The sequence below is a fragment of the Antedon mediterranea genome, chromosome 9, assembly GCF_964355755.1.
Source record: "Antedon mediterranea chromosome 9, ecAntMedi1.1, whole genome shotgun sequence".
NCBI lineage: Eukaryota > Metazoa > Echinodermata > Crinoidea > Comatulida > Antedonidae > Antedon > Antedon mediterranea.
The window spans coordinates 25,253,356-25,269,528 of NC_092678.1; the positions used below are offsets into that span (position 1 = coordinate 25,253,356).

Here is a 16,173-nt window from a genome sequence, read left to right on the forward strand (position 1 = left end):
CTCCCAATACAGGTAACTCTCCCAATACAGGTAACTCTCCCAATACAGGTAACTCTCCCAATACAGGTAACTCTCCCAATACAGGTAACTCTCCCAATACAGGTAACTCTCCCAATACAGGTAACTCTCCCAATACAGGTAACTCTCCCAATACAGGTAACTCTCCCAATACTGTACAGGTAACACTCCCAATACAGGTAACTCTCCCAATACAGGTAACTCTCCCAATACAGGTAACTCTCCCAATACAGGTAACTCTCCCAATACAGGTAACTCTCCCAATACAGGTAACTCTCCCAATACCAGACACCTTTGGACTGGCCATATATGTCTGGTTTTGAAGAAGAAATTCTGCTATTGGGAATGTGTTTCTAACAGTGAAAATAATTTTGTCTGGTTTTGGGAGAGTCTCCGGTTTTCATAGAGTCCGGTATTTGGAGAGTCCATTGTTGATATCAATGTTGCATTTATTAACAGGTCAGAGGTTAATGGTGGAGAGGTAGACGATACATGTGGTACCATTATGCATGGTAAATCTATGGTGTTCTGTAAAGATCACGGGCCAAGAGAACTGAGTACTGTTCACTTGAACACCAGCACGGCATCTACACTACAGTTTGTCATTGGTGAGTATACTCAAAATACACACTGATTAACACCAGCACGGCATCTACACTACAGTTTGTCATTGGTGAGTATACTCAAAATACACACTGATTCACTACAGTTTGCCATTGGTGAGTATACTCAAAATACACACTGATTATGTCATGAGCAAATGTACACCAGCACGGCATCTACACTACAGTTTGTCATTGGTGAGTTTACTCAAAATACACACTGATTATGTCATGAGCAAATGTACACCAGCACGGCATCTACACTACAGTTTGTCATTGGTGAGTTTACTCAAAATACACACTGATTATGTCATGAGGAAATGTCCACCAGCACGGCATCTACACTACAGTTTGTCATTGGTGAGTATACTCAAAATACACACTGATTATGTCATGAGGAAATGTCCCGCATGATCGCAATAGCATTCCTGTTCCCAAAAGTCATCCATTCTTAGAAGCACTGATGAAGAAAGTCTATCCGTGGTGACTAATAGAGTGTGATCCCGGGACATGACTATACTTCGGCTTTAGTTGATAGAACATTGAAATGTTTTGTTAGAGTATACAATGTTTAATTATATCAGTGTAAATAGTTGGATGTAATGTATGTGTTAGTATAAAAATAATAATTTAACATTTTCCTCATGACGTTCCTAAAATAGAAGTTTCTTGATAAACAGTGGTTAATATATGTCACTAGATTATAAATTACAGAGATCTGGAACCAAAATCCTCATTCCATCCGTTACACTCCATCCCCTTTTCAATTCAAATCTCTCCTGAAACTCACCTATTTCAATAGTTATTCTTTTCATGTTGCGCTTTGAGACAATGTTCGATATTAATATTATAGTAGAATGCTCTGTCTCCAGATTGTTATGTTTTCATCATTTTGACAAATTTAATTAATTTGCATATTCTTTTTTACAGGTGTTGGAACGTGTCGACCAGGTGTGAATGACTATAGCATTACAGTGTCTTACGCAATTAATGATCAGAGAGATTGGAGAATCATATCTAGAATACCGTAAGTTTTTAAAAATCAACTTAATTTTAAAGAATTTCTTTTTTTGACAGTCAACTTTCCTGAAACTAAAATTTGTCTAAAGAATAGAGTGCATAATATTGATGTGTTGTGGACAGAAGAACGTGTGCCCTTTATTGGCAGCACTCAACACGAAGGGTCATTGTGTCATTCACATCAATTCAGCCCAGTTAGGCTGCAAGTCACAGGTTATTCATTTCATTTCTTTATTCGAATTCAAAACAATATAACATTAACAGTATAGGAATGAATTCAGGGTAGCACAAAATAGTAACCAATTGTCAAACATATTTCCATTGTGGCATGAAATAGGTATATATAGAATATTGTTATATAAAATTATTAGACAATTACAATTAACTGTAACATATGTAATAAATAATGTTACAATATGTTACAGTGCTCAGAAACCTTCCAGCATACCTCTCTGAGGTGATTCCCCCACATTTACACTTTTTTTATAGAGTACCTATAAATACAAGCGAGGCGATCATGCATATCATTCATCTGCCAAAGGAAGCGCGGCAAGACGACATCTGTCTTCGCTTCAACCAAGACCTAGCGATGGACGCTGTAACGTACGAAGGCTGCTGGGCTCTGGACAACGTCCTTGTGATTAATGCTGCTAACCCACCACGTCACCTCGAAGCGAACTTTGATCCGGTCAATCCAGATGATTGGTTGTTCTTACCAAATGGTGTGATTAAGGTAAATACTAGACGTACAATTATTTATGATTACTATGTGTTTTATACACTAAACTTGCATGTTTTGTTTGTTGTATCTAGTACCCTAACAATTTGGTTGTCCACTCTTTGACTCCTGAAGGCTCCTGCTGATGCAGAGGAACTTGATAACTTGTTTATAAAATAAAGCTCTGTCTGCACTATCAAACTTCACTACCATATTTGGGCATCACAAACTAGACCTAGTTTGATAGTGTAGACATTCCCTTCTAGAGAGAGCCATAGCTAAAATCGCCTAGTTGTTTTTTTTAATATTCATTTATTGTGAATTTTCTTTTTGTAGAGTGAATGCAATTCCGAAGGGAATGCTTTGGTATTCCGTGGCATATCTGAGTCTCTAACTCAATCTGACGATCTGACTCAGTCTGGCTCTCTGACTCAGTTTGATGTTCTGACTCAATCTGTAACAACCAGAGATTTAAATCTGTATGTTGAAGGTACTGAGCCTATTCTGCAACAGAGTTTTGATTACAACTTTCCAGATGGGTAAGTTCTCTCATTTTGATAACAAATATTACTACAGCTTGACTACTTAAACTGCTATCCTCTGCAAAATCTTACACCAGTGGCCAACATCACACATATTGTAAATTCTCTTCATAAAGTATTTCACTTAAATCAATAAATAATCAAGAATTTCCCTAGTGTTATTTTAAGTTAATCATTTCACTGTAGTATAAGTGTAAATGGAAGGCCACCTGGCTCTTATGATCAAATACAGTAAATGTAAGTCAGTAAATGTGCATTACATAAAAAAACCACAGTCCTAGGTTCAACTCCTGTCTGCTTTCATGATTTATCATAGCTACTCCCAATTAAATTGTTGATATAGCATAATTATATGTTATACAGTAAATCCAGTAGGCAAATAATGACAAATGCTGTTTTATATAATATGTTATGTTGCCCTATACAAGCACTTCAACCACTCCTGGTTTGTTCTCAACCCGTTGTAGGTGGGTAGTGACTGGTGCTGAGATTAGCAATGTGTGTGGTAGAGTGTATGGAGCTAAGGCTGCAGTGTTTAATGGTCCAGTTAATAGATCACTCTGTACACCATTCATGAATGCAACAGAGGTTGGCAACTTTAGATTCTATTTTACTTTAGGTAAGTGACGTTCCTGTACTTACAGTACTTACTTAATTACGTACTTATTTACTTACTTACAGTACTTACTTACTTACTTACAGTACTTACTTAATTACTTACTTATTTACTTGCTTACTAAGAGTACGTACGCACTTACTTACTTACGTACGTCAGTGATATACTTACTAATACTTATTTTAGTGATATACTTACTAATACTTACTTTAGTGATATACTTACTTACTAATACTTATGTTAGTGATATACTTACTTACTAATACTTACTTACTTTAGTGATATACTTACTTACTTTAGTTATATACTGACTTACTTATGTTAGAGATATACTTACTAATACTTACTTACTTAATAGTGATATACTTACTTACTTTAGTTATATACTGACTTACTAATACTTATGTTAGAGATATACTTACTAATACTTACTTTAGTGATATACTTACTAATACTTATTTTAGTGATATACTTACTAATACTTACTTTAGTGATATACTTACTTACTTTAGTTATATACTGACTTACTAATACTTATGTTAGAGATATACTTACTAATACTTACTTACTTTAGTGATATACTTACTTACTTTAGTGATATACTTACTTACTTTAGTGATATACTTACTTACTTTAGTTATATACTGACTTACTAATACTTATGTTAGAGATATACTTACTAATACTTACTTACTTTAGTGATATACTTACTTACTTTAGTTATATACTTACTTGCTTACTAATACTTACTTTAATGATATACTGACGCAGGACTATAAAGTTCTGTACATCTGATCCAATTGGTCCAATCCTGTGTTTTGTATTCTTGACTTGTGATCATAAATTACTGGTAGATTCAACCAGAATTTATTGCACAACAAGTAAACAAACCAATCATGTGTTTCTTTCTTAACTTTGATGAATTCTTATATTGAGCTAGTGATTCTGGTCATAATCAAGAATTCCCTTCCTCATATACCATAGGTGGTGGTTCATGCGATCCTGCAGACTCCTCTGACGTTAGTGTGTCTGTGTTTGCTGATGTCTCTGGTCAGGTTACTTCTTCTGTGGAACTTTCTAGATTAGCTCATAATACTTACAAGGCAAGTTCACTCTCATTATTAAAATTGTAGATTTAGGAAAACTTAAAAGTACAGTGTTGTGTATAGCTCTGTCCACACTATCAAACTTGATGTGATGTGCCCATATATGGACATGATGATGGTATATCACGACCAATATTTTGGCACATCACACCTTTTTTGTCAAACTAGTTTGATAGTGTAGACAGAGCTTTATGATTGCCATGTGTTAATCCTTTATTTATATGTACTGAATATTGAAATACTTTATTGGTTCATTATCATAATCAATCAATTAATCAATCAATAATAATTTATTTCTCAAATAAAAACAAAATACAGTTAACATTTTCTAAAATAATAATAAAAAATGAGAAAATGGGTACCCCACTGGAAGCTAAGCTTTAAAATTGTGGGGTCCGGGCAACATATTTAAGTAAGGTAAGGAACATGATAATGAACAAAAAAGGCATTTAACCTAAACGAATGCAGTTATAATTTAACTTAAGACAGATATATTATTAACTTAAACAATAATATTAGAAACAAGGTATTCATGTAATTTAGACTTAAAACGATCAGATATAAAATTAATAATTTTGAGTTATTCTGGTAAAGTATTCCATATTTTGGGTCCTGGAAAATAATATCATGCAATAGAAATTCTTCTTAAAGATTGGCAAATATTAGTACGATAAAAAACAGATAGATATATAAGATATAAAAAAAAATTATTATATAGAATACACACACATTATTGCACAAAACTTAAGTTTATAATGCGGTGACAATTTGGAATTCATAAAACGCTTAAAAAGTTAAACATTAATACAAAATTGTTTAAAAATGTTCAATTACATAGTTCTAACTACAATACAGTTTAACCTGACCTTTATTTTCAGGTCCCTAAATTAATATCGGTCGTAGTACCTCCCAGCGTCCGAACAACATCAACACGTTTTTGTATTGCGCAACAACATCATGAGGGCATAAACAGAAACGTCTGGGCTGTTGACAACATTCATCTGCTGCCAACTGAGCCAAGCAAGGTTACCCATTTGCTTCAATTTAACGTGCACGCAGGCTGTGGAGAGCTGCATGATCCCAGTGAAATACATGTTGAGTTCTCCACTAACCATGGGTTAAGCTGGTCTTATGTTCGGGCAGACTGTCTACCTGGTCGTTGTTATACAGAACCATCGCCAGATCGCTCAGTTTTTGTCTCTAAGGATACGGAACAAACGTATGTACAGTTGTTTAAATTTTATGTTTTATATTATCTTATCAGTAAATCTGACAGGATGGTCATTTTCTTTTCTCTGTGTTAAGCTCTGTCTACACTATCAAATTTGGGTGACAAAAAGATATGATGTGTACGTATATGGACATGGTGATGTCATCACTACCATAATTGGGAAAATCATTTATCAAACTAGTTTTGTAGTCTAGACAGAACTTTACTGTTCTTCTTTTTAGGTGGAAGCGAATCACATTACCATTGCCATATGCAGCATTAACCAGTTCAACCCGGTTCAGATGGAAGGAGGTGGCTGACAACCAAGGCTCCAATTGGGCTATTGATGATGGTAAGATTACTCACATCACTCAATAATTGAAGTTTCCTTATAATAAACATATCTCAAAATAACTTGGCTCTCATAGAGAGAACACCTGGATTATAATCTGAAATATAATTTTGATAAATTTTGCCAAATTTGTTTTTTTATAACTTCTAAATATTGTCTATACCCTTTTATTGTTCATGTATTTTAAACTGTATTAAAATGTTCTGATTTTTATTTTTATATAAATTAGACCAATAAAAGAAGAATTGAATTGAATCACTCATATGAATTCCAGTTATAGTTCCAAGCTGTGCCCTTCATTTTTCTACTATTGTCATTTTCTTTCCCCATAATTTTGTTGCAGTATATATTGGTGCCACCTGTCCAAAGATGTGTTCTGGACATGGCAAGTGCAGCTCCACCGGTCAATGCCAATGTGACACCAACTTTGCTGGCACAGACTGTAGTGCGCCACTAAACCGTAGACTGGACAGCCTAGAGCAGTACTTCAATAGTGTGTACAGAATGGGTGTTACTCGTTATTCTGGAGCTGTTGTAGGCTTTGAGTGTGGTTTGATAGGGAGTGGTAAGGCGTTGGTGTTCAACCAACATGGGCCTAGAGAGCTGGTTACTGTGGAGATGAACAGTACTGATGCACAGTGAGTATGCAAACTTGTTTTGAGTTCAACTTAATTTCTCTTTGAGTAAATGACAAAGAGGCCAAGTTAAACTGCACAGTCATTTTAAATACTAGTACTATACATTATTTGGATCATGTAGATCCACTGCATGATTTATTTGCAAACCAAAACATATTACAATCCAACATTTTTATTTGTTTTTTCATAGAATTTTGTTTAGGTTACTGCAGGTTTTCTTGTTAGATCACAGTAGTTTACCACTAATAAGTGTCTTAAGAAGACACTTAAAATACAACTGAGTCTACACTTAGTCCTCTACAAATATTTATTTTAAGTTGTTTAATTTTCACTTAAATTCTTGGTTTGATATTCTAGCTACTTGAAGTTCACAGTACGTGTTGGATCACATTCAACTGTTGGTACATGCAATCCCCCTGATCACCCAACAGAGGGTGTCCTACTACACTACTCGTGTAACAATGGCATTTCGTGGTCGTTCTTGAAGCATGTTTTGTACAATGAAAACAGGACCCCGAGGTACAGTAGTATATCAAAGCTTTTAAAATTATCTTTGAAAGCAGGAGGTCAAAGTTCATATATGATGGAATACCAATGTCTTAGGAGAATGTACTATTCTATTTATGTTACAGTTTTAAAAAAACACAACAGGTAAAGATGTAGCACATGTTTTACATATGGTCCTGTTTTTAGAAATAAAAGGTTAAAACATGTATAAAAACTAAACATATTAAAATAACTATTCTGTTTTACTTTTCCAGAATAGAGCTTCTACATTTACCCGACAGTGCCAAACACCTATTCTGTCGTTTCCGCTGGACACAACCGAGGCATTCTGGGCAAAATCTAGATGTGTGGGCCATCGATGACATCAGTATCACTTCCGTTTTACGCAACACGATCAACACAGATTTCAGTGATAATGAAAATGTGGCGAGTGCCCTTACGTTTCACCTTGGACAAGTTAAACCTGTGTGTGACCATGATCAAGCACTAAGGTAACGGTTAAATCTTGGCATAAACTTTAAAGCTCTGTCTACACTATCACACATTTAACATGTGATGTGCCCATATGGACATGATGATGTCATCTTGTATTTGGGCACATCACTACCATATTTGGGCAAATCCCATTTTTGTCTACTAATTTGATAGTGTTTCCATGTCGTTGTCGTTTCCACTGGATACCAAACAGTATCAATATGAGTCATTGATATGAAGATGAGAAAAACACTAATTCTGCATGTGGACATTAAACAGAAACTATATCAAATTTTTCTTTCAGTTTTAATGGATCTTCTGAGGCTGGTGGTTGGCGCTATGTTGAAACTCAGTCTATAGCAATTGGAGCCACGTATATGATCCAGTTTGAACTGGTTGTAGACTGCCATAAAAACCGACTTATTAAAAATGGTAAGACATGTCCATTTTGTCACGTTTTTAACTTTTGTGAAATTAAGAGTATACAACTTTATTTTCTTAAATCTATCCTGTTTTTCAGAAAGGAAAATTTGTCTAGAATTTTCAACAAATCATGGATTAACCTGGCAATTAGTGACAACTGAATGTCTCCCTGGGCAACCAGGTTGTGATAACTACCACAGTGCTAGTTGCTATGACAACACTGCATTCAATGAATGGACTAGGGTTACCATTCCACTGCCACCTAATATGAGGTAATATCTTTGTTTATTTTTATATATTAATAAATTTTTTAATATTAATTTTTTTGCTTGTTTTTCCATTTTGCTTTATTTAAATTCTGTATTTAATTAATCATTGATTAAAAATCTGTTTTAGATCTCCTTCAACCCGTTTCCGTTGGCGACAGCAAGACTTTTTACAATTAGACACGTGGGCGATTGATAACATTTACATTGGTGAACAGTGCCCTCGCATGTGTAGCGGCCATGGGACATGTGACAGAGGTGTTTGTAGGTAAATAATGACGACCATATTCTATAAATTTAATCGAAATAATCTATTTTTTAAGTTATTCCGCAACATCTGATATTCCTAATTTAATGTGTATGATGATGGCTTCTTATTGTTAATTGTTGCAATGTATTTTCATTTTATTAAAGAGGGCCCTGAATACCAGTTAACCCACTGGGCTAAACTTGAAGGGCCTCTTTAAAGATGGTTGAAATAAAAACAAAATTTACCTTGAGTGTAGCCTATCGTGACTATCAATAAACGTAAATGTTATCACCAATTTTAGGTGTGATGGTCTGTACAGTGGGCCATTTTGTACCCCAAGCCACCAGCTACAGGTGTCGTTTGATTACAACTTTGAAGAGGAGGGCTCATTGAAATCAGATTGGTACATGATCAATGGAGGGGTTATATCAAATGGCCTGAATGGACCAAGTTGTGGCATCATAGCATCTGGTCAATCTATATATTTCTCACAGGTATGTTTATTCTTTCAAGTTTCTGTTTAATTTAATTGCTGTCATATTCAGTAGAGGTGTGCATTATTTAGAGTGAGTGAGTGAGTGGTTAAGACAGTTGAACCAAAATTACATAACATTGGCAAAGATTCAAGGCTCACTCGCTCCATGGCTCTGGTGGTAGAACGAGTCTTCCCGGCTAATGACTATAAACCGTAGGTCCAGTGTACACATATAGCTCATTACCTAGTAAATCCTTTGAGAGAAGTAGGGGTTAACCCGGTATACTAGAAGTAGTACACACAGCCACTGTCACTTACTCACTCATACTGGGCACTGTGGGAGAACAGTAGTTTACTACTGAACAGGCTTCCCAAAATAATAAATAAATAAATATTAAATTTTTCAAAAACTTTTCAGATTGGCGTTCGTCAGTTAGTGAGTCATGATATAAACACATTGTCAGTCGACTTTGTACAGTTCACTATCAAGCTAGGGGGCAGTACAACAAACTGTCACGGCGTTAATAGAAGAGAAGAGGGCGTCCTACTTCAGTATTCAAATAATGGGGGAATCAATTGGGAACTGTTGTTAGAGATTCATTATGAGGAATATAAAAATGCCAAGTAAGCACTGATATTTGTACAAATTTATTTTGGTCTTACTTTTTAAGCTCTGTCCACACTATCAAACTAGCTTGACAAAAAAGTGCCCAAATTTGGTGGTGATGTGCCCAAATATGGTAGTGATATGCCCAAATATGGTCGACATCATCATGTCCATATATGGACACATCACATTTGTAAAATTTGATAGTGTGGACAGAGCTTTAGGTTCTCATGCAATAGTTAAAGAATTTGAATGTTCATTTTTATTATAAGTTGAATAATATCATACTATTTATTTCCTCACCATACAAACGTAAATAATAGTGATAATATTAATTTGAGTGTAATTTAAGTTGAATAATTGATAACTGTAAATGTACTGTAGGCCACCAACCTTTTACATAAATACAGTATTAGTGATAATATTAATTGAAATGTATTTTACTGTACTGTAGGTTTGTTCACCAACCTTTACCTGATAAAGCCAAGACAGTCAGCAGCAGGTTCAGATGGTGGCAACCGGTGCATTCTGGAGCAGGTCAAGACCAGTGGGCACTAGATGATGTGTACATTGGCAATGACCAAGGAATTCAAAATAACCAGGTAACAGATCACTCGATATAGCATTCTAATTTCCTTATCTTTTGTCCTCTTTATTAGGTATACCTGCACTAGAACCCCTCCATTGAAACATCATTATTCAAGGAAAACCTAATAAGGAGACACTTTGCTGTGAAATAAATAAGAGGCAATATATGTTTAAGACTATAGCCAAGCAGGCAGGTTACACCTTTATTAAAGAAACATGGTTATGATGATTATTTATTGATATTTATCTTTGCACTAGAATGATCAAGCCATGATGAGTATAAGTAATGGTGAGGTGGAGACAGATTATTGCTCAGAAAATGTACCAGCTTTGGTGTTCAGAGGAACAGAGGGGGACAGATCAGCTGTTACAACAGCCGTGGATATTGGCACTGGTGATGTTATTCAGTTTAGAGTAAGTTACTTTGTCTTCTGTAATTTCACATGATAAGATTTATTGTCCCAAATACTGAATAAATTACTGATTTAAATTACGTAAATTATCTACATTGTTGTCTTTATAGATTGTCGTTGGATGCCTGTCAAAATTTGCATATATAGCACCTGTATATTTGCAATATTCACACGACAATGGCATGAAATGGGAACTAGTTACACCTGTATGTAAACCGTCTGACCAAGGAGATGGTTTGTGTGGAAAAGTTGCATCAAAGGGCACCCAAGAGGGCAGTATTTATCACATGGGTCAATTCAGCATGTGGCATCTGATTGTCATTGAACTTCCAGAGAATGTGGTTGGAAGGTATGTTTTTTAATTTTTATGCAAATAAATAAAATGTAGATATTACTGACCACTGGATACTGCACATGAAAAGGACATGAGGATGCGGACTTGAATGAGGATGTGAACTTGAATGAGGATGCGGACTTGAATGAGGATGTGGACTTGAATGAGGATGCGGACTTGAATGAGGATGCGGACTTGAATGAGGATGCGGACTTGAATGAGGATGCGGACTTGAATGAGGATGCGAACTTGAATGAGGATGCGGACTCAAATGAGGATGCGGACTTAAATGAAACTGATTCTTTTGAAAACAATAGAAATATGTATGTAGGCAAACAATTATTGGAAGGCTATTTTGTTATGTTAAGTAGGTTACGTTGCGTCGCTAAGGGCAACAAAGCTTATGTTATTTTCAACATTTGTTTCCGTTATCATTGTTCAGATTTAAGTTCACATAATTGTCATTTGTATTAGGAAAACCCAGTTCCGATGGCACCAAGATTTTGATAGAAATGCTCCAGCATTTGCTCTTAGAGAAGTGTACATTGGAACTCCTTGCCCTCAGAATTGCAAGGGGCATGGTGTATGCACTGAACAAGGTTGTGTGTGTGACATAGGCTACTCAGGTTAGTAATCTGTTCATTAATCAAATGGTCTTCAAAAACAATGCCATTTTCATGAATTGTCTTAAATACCATTTATTTCTCTTTCTCCTCCTTTTCCTTTTTATTTTGTGTTTTTTCTTTGGGATATGTTTGTACCTTTTCTTTGCTGTGTAACATGTACATCAGTGTTCCTGTGATGTTTATGCTGTGATACTGAAAACACAAAAGTAAATAAATTAAAACAATAGCAGCAATTACATTTAAATTCAATATTATTTTCATAAAATACATCATTATGTAATAACACAAAAATGAGAGTTTTTTTTAAAAAAAGGTAGAATTCACTTATGCTGGAGAAACTTAAATAAGCCCAGGGGCTTTAAGGCTAGTTCCACCAGAAAAAAAGGATTCAAAAGTATATATAAAAAATAAATATATAAATATATATAGATAGTCAACAAATAAATACATAAATAAAAAATGGGGAAAAAAGAATAAAAAGGAAAGCAGTCACTGTCTATTAAAGCAATGAAATACAACAATTTGCAGTTAATAATTTCTTTTTTTCCTAAGCATATCACTACCATATTTGGGCATATCACTACCATATTTGGGCACATAACTACCATATTTGGGCACATCACTACCATATTTGGGCACATCACTACCATATTTGGGCACATCACTACCATATTTGGACACATTTTTTTGTCACATAAGGTTTGATAGTGTAGACAGAGCTTTATACATTTCTTCGTTTGCTTTGTATGCTCTTAGGAGAAAGTTGTAATCCATATACGAGTATCCTTCCTGGTCTAAATGATCCGTTTGACACACACAATCATAATTTCTGGGATAAGACCGTCGGAACTGAATTAAATCAAAATTGTGGACAAATAAAAATGGGAAATTCACTTTATTTTGGATCACACGGGCCAAGAGAAGCGGTCACTGCTAGTGTGAACACTACAACTATAAAGTAAGTACATTATTGAACAGGAACATAGGGACATTTGGTAGCCATTAATGCTACTTTAAGTGTACACAATATTTGTTTGTTTTTTTAGGGTGACTTAGGCCTACCACAGACATTGCACATAATTACAAAAAGTAGTCAGTAATATATATAGGTTGGAATGCATAGACTTTTATTGAAGCTGGCCCTGATGTAGTTGGACAAAAAAACATCAATGTGAAAGGCTTACCAATTGCAATAAATAAGTAAATATTGCAATAAGTACCCTTCATGTTGGACAAAACACAGAACATTAAAAAAAAGAAAATGGAAGCAAATAAATGAAAAAAAAATGTACTAGTCCACAGTCTAGTCAGTCAAATTATCTTGTGTGTTTGTTGTGTTAAACCGGTCTTTCCATGACTTTTAGGATTCTGCAGTTTTACATACGAATTGGAAACGCAGACGTAGGTTTTAAATGCAACGAACCAACGTCTATAGATGAATCTGTAATTGTACAGTACACAAATGACAATGGTATACATTGGAACACATTACGAGAGTTGAACCCATTCATGTTAAAGGATGACCCCCAACAGGTCACCATTGAACTGCCGCAGACTGCTAAGACAGAGGACACTAAGTTCAGATGGTGGCAGCCTACATCCACTCTTGGAGGTATGTAGTTTAATCAGTTCGTTACATTTTATTGTTACTCTTGCAAATATATATAACTTTCGTTGTTGGTAATAATTCTTGTTGATATAAAGTTTGCAGTACACCACATGTATATAGGTCTGAAAAGAACTGTTTAAACTGTTCAACAGAACTGTTTACACGTGGTGCTAAACTTTCTATCAAAAAATTGATTTCACCATGCAAACATTTATTAAACAATAATGGTTCTTGCTTATTTACTTAGGTCACAGTAAGAGAGCGCAATGGGCGCTTGACAATGTGTTAATTGGTGCTAATGATACCAAAATATCCGGCTTCCAGGATGATTTGAACCCCAAGACAGATAAGTGGTACATGATTATGGGAGGCCTCAGCCAGGTTGCATGTCACTCTGATGGCTTAGCACAAATATTCCTAGGAGAAAAAGGTGAGATTTTATTTGTTTTACCTTTCATCGTGTTTTAATGATTTGTCGTCTTTTCATTTTTGGTGCATATATTTAAGCAATAGAACATAATAACAATTTTAATACAATATGTAATATCAATTTGAAGAGGATATATAAAGGAATTGATTCATTGAAATGGCAGTTTACTCTAAAATCTCCCAACTTTAAATTGTATCTGCATTTGTTCTGTCTGTATGACACACACGATACCTACGTTTTTTATATTGATAATAATAATAATACATTTTGTTAACTTGTATTAGCTGTTCCAAGGTATGCTGAGACATGGGACTTTGAGGTCAAGGAATCCACCTTCTTGCAGTTTGACCTTTTGATGGGATGTAACGAGCAGCTTACTCTGCCAAATGATAATGATGTTCGCTTAGAGTTCTCGGTAAACATGGGGAGGACATGGAGTCTGGTAACGCAGGAGTGTTTACCTCCTGATATGGGGTGTGGTCAGTACAAGTCTGCGAGTGTCTACACTGCTCAGCTTTACAAGAACTGGAAACGAGTTACCATTGAACTCCCAAAAACTGCCTTGTAAGATATTATGATTTTTAAATCAACTTAAAAGTTGACTCTCTTAAAATCAAACACACTGAATGAAGTTGAATAGTTAAAACAAATTTTGTACCTTAAGAAATTTCTTCTTTGTTCTTTGGTGGTTTTCAGAGAGTTTGGTTACTATTTTTACATTTAGATACGTATGTATAATTTTTTTAAAAGATCTTTCTAATATAACCTACCATAAAAATTATCTTTCTAATGTTTTTTTTTTCAAGATCTCCAGCCACACGATTTCGCTGGTCTCAACCTCAGTTTCGATCAAACAGAGATAACTGGGCATTGGATAATGTTTACCTTGGCAATGGTTGCCCATGGGTTTGCTCTGGTCACGGCAAGTGTGATAATGGAAAATGCGAGTGAGAAAAAAAATGTCAAATGTTTCCAAAGAATTTTTCTTTCAGATTTGAAATAATACAGATAATGTAGCAGTATGTTGTTAATAGCATAGTTGAGCTGTAGCTTGGTGGTTAACTTACTTCCAATCCTATGGTTCAATCCTGACCAAGTTGTAACATACGACTCCTTCTACTCCACTCCCTAAGCCTCAAATGAGACTTAGTTTATAAAATAGTTTATTCATCCTGTAATTGGCGTGTTTGTGACGGTTGGATGCACATGAGATTTTTTTTAATATAGTTGTGTTTCTGATAGGTGTGATACTGGTTATGGCGGTAAGGGGTGTTTACCAGTTAAAAGTTTAGAAAAAGTGTTAAAAGATAATTTTGATAAAGAGTTGCAGCCCTCAAATTGGACAGAGCAGCATGGATTTGAAATCAACAATACATGTGGGCTTTTGGTTTCTGGTAACGCTGCTGTCTTTAACAAGGTGAGTTTAATCAAACAATTCTCTACTGTATCTCCACATCTCCAGTATCATAGGCAAATTCTGTAATACAGTCTCACATATGTATCACATGTGATGCCTGTACTATGCTAAGGTTAGGTTGGACCTATGGCCTATGATACAGGCATAATATGTGACACTGTGTCACCAAATATGACTATATACTTGGCAAATTATATATACAGTACCAAGAATTAGCTATTTGTTCAGTAAAGTACAGCATCACATGTTTGTCTAAACCAAATACATTTTTATTCCATAAAACTTAAAAAACATAACGTACGATTATATGTACACAACATTACCAATTATGTTATCGAAAAGAAAACTCAAATTAAGCAATTAAAAACATTAAATTATAAGAAATAATAAAGATTTGTTTGATATTAACTTGCATGAAGTATTCTATATCTGTATTCTGTATTTTCTGTTATAGGATGGTTTAAGAATGCTTACAACAACAGACTTAAATGCCTGGATGATGGAGTACATTCAGTTTACTATGAGGTTTGGTTGTGTAGATGATGTCAAAGATGCACTTGGTAGTCACAGTGTTCTCGTCCAGTATTCTAATAACGGTGGTGTCGATTGGAAAACCATCAAAGAAATTTATTCCAGAACACCAGAGGGGCCGAAATTTTATAACTTTCAACTGCCTGCAGATGCGTTGCATAATGGGACACGATTCAGATTCTGGCAACCAAATCATAATGGTAAGAAATACAAGCTAGAATTTGTTATGGGAAATCCCCCTATGATGTAATGAGGTTAACTTCCTTTCTTACCAATTCTTGTGTACAAATCCTTTCCTCTAACTCGCATCCGGATGAAGGATTCTTTCTTAAGCTTGGTCCCGACAAGAAACAAATTAGATATACGCTGAAAATTTACGTTATAAATCCCACCCACCTAGA

At 35.0% G+C, this 16,173-nt stretch overlaps 1 protein-coding gene across 1 annotated transcript in view; it reads left to right on the forward strand.

Annotated features, from left to right (window-relative positions):
• The window catches only part of LOC140059468 (reelin-like), a 30,823-nt gene that overhangs the window by 1,905 nt on the left and 12,745 nt on the right, over positions 1 to 16,173 (forward strand). The window contains exons 3-29 of the mRNA XM_072105396.1: positions 478 to 626; positions 1,551 to 1,647; positions 2,130 to 2,373; positions 2,695 to 2,897; positions 3,368 to 3,519; positions 4,501 to 4,619; positions 5,501 to 5,841; positions 6,075 to 6,184; positions 6,528 to 6,822; positions 7,180 to 7,341; positions 7,584 to 7,820; positions 8,108 to 8,235; positions 8,324 to 8,498; positions 8,623 to 8,760; positions 9,044 to 9,236; positions 9,636 to 9,841; positions 10,279 to 10,426; positions 10,671 to 10,826; positions 10,936 to 11,174; positions 11,634 to 11,785; positions 12,542 to 12,743; positions 13,150 to 13,397; positions 13,642 to 13,824; positions 14,109 to 14,388; positions 14,631 to 14,771; positions 15,067 to 15,241; positions 15,696 to 15,972. Coding sequence (XP_071961497.1) covers positions 478 to 626; positions 1,551 to 1,647; positions 2,130 to 2,373; positions 2,695 to 2,897; positions 3,368 to 3,519; positions 4,501 to 4,619; positions 5,501 to 5,841; positions 6,075 to 6,184; positions 6,528 to 6,822; positions 7,180 to 7,341; positions 7,584 to 7,820; positions 8,108 to 8,235; positions 8,324 to 8,498; positions 8,623 to 8,760; positions 9,044 to 9,236; positions 9,636 to 9,841; positions 10,279 to 10,426; positions 10,671 to 10,826; positions 10,936 to 11,174; positions 11,634 to 11,785; positions 12,542 to 12,743; positions 13,150 to 13,397; positions 13,642 to 13,824; positions 14,109 to 14,388; positions 14,631 to 14,771; positions 15,067 to 15,241; positions 15,696 to 15,972 — 5,150 coding nt within the window. The remainder of the gene's footprint in view (positions 1 to 477; positions 627 to 1,550; positions 1,648 to 2,129; positions 2,374 to 2,694; positions 2,898 to 3,367; positions 3,520 to 4,500; positions 4,620 to 5,500; positions 5,842 to 6,074; positions 6,185 to 6,527; positions 6,823 to 7,179; positions 7,342 to 7,583; positions 7,821 to 8,107; positions 8,236 to 8,323; positions 8,499 to 8,622; positions 8,761 to 9,043; positions 9,237 to 9,635; positions 9,842 to 10,278; positions 10,427 to 10,670; positions 10,827 to 10,935; positions 11,175 to 11,633; positions 11,786 to 12,541; positions 12,744 to 13,149; positions 13,398 to 13,641; positions 13,825 to 14,108; positions 14,389 to 14,630; positions 14,772 to 15,066; positions 15,242 to 15,695; positions 15,973 to 16,173) is intronic.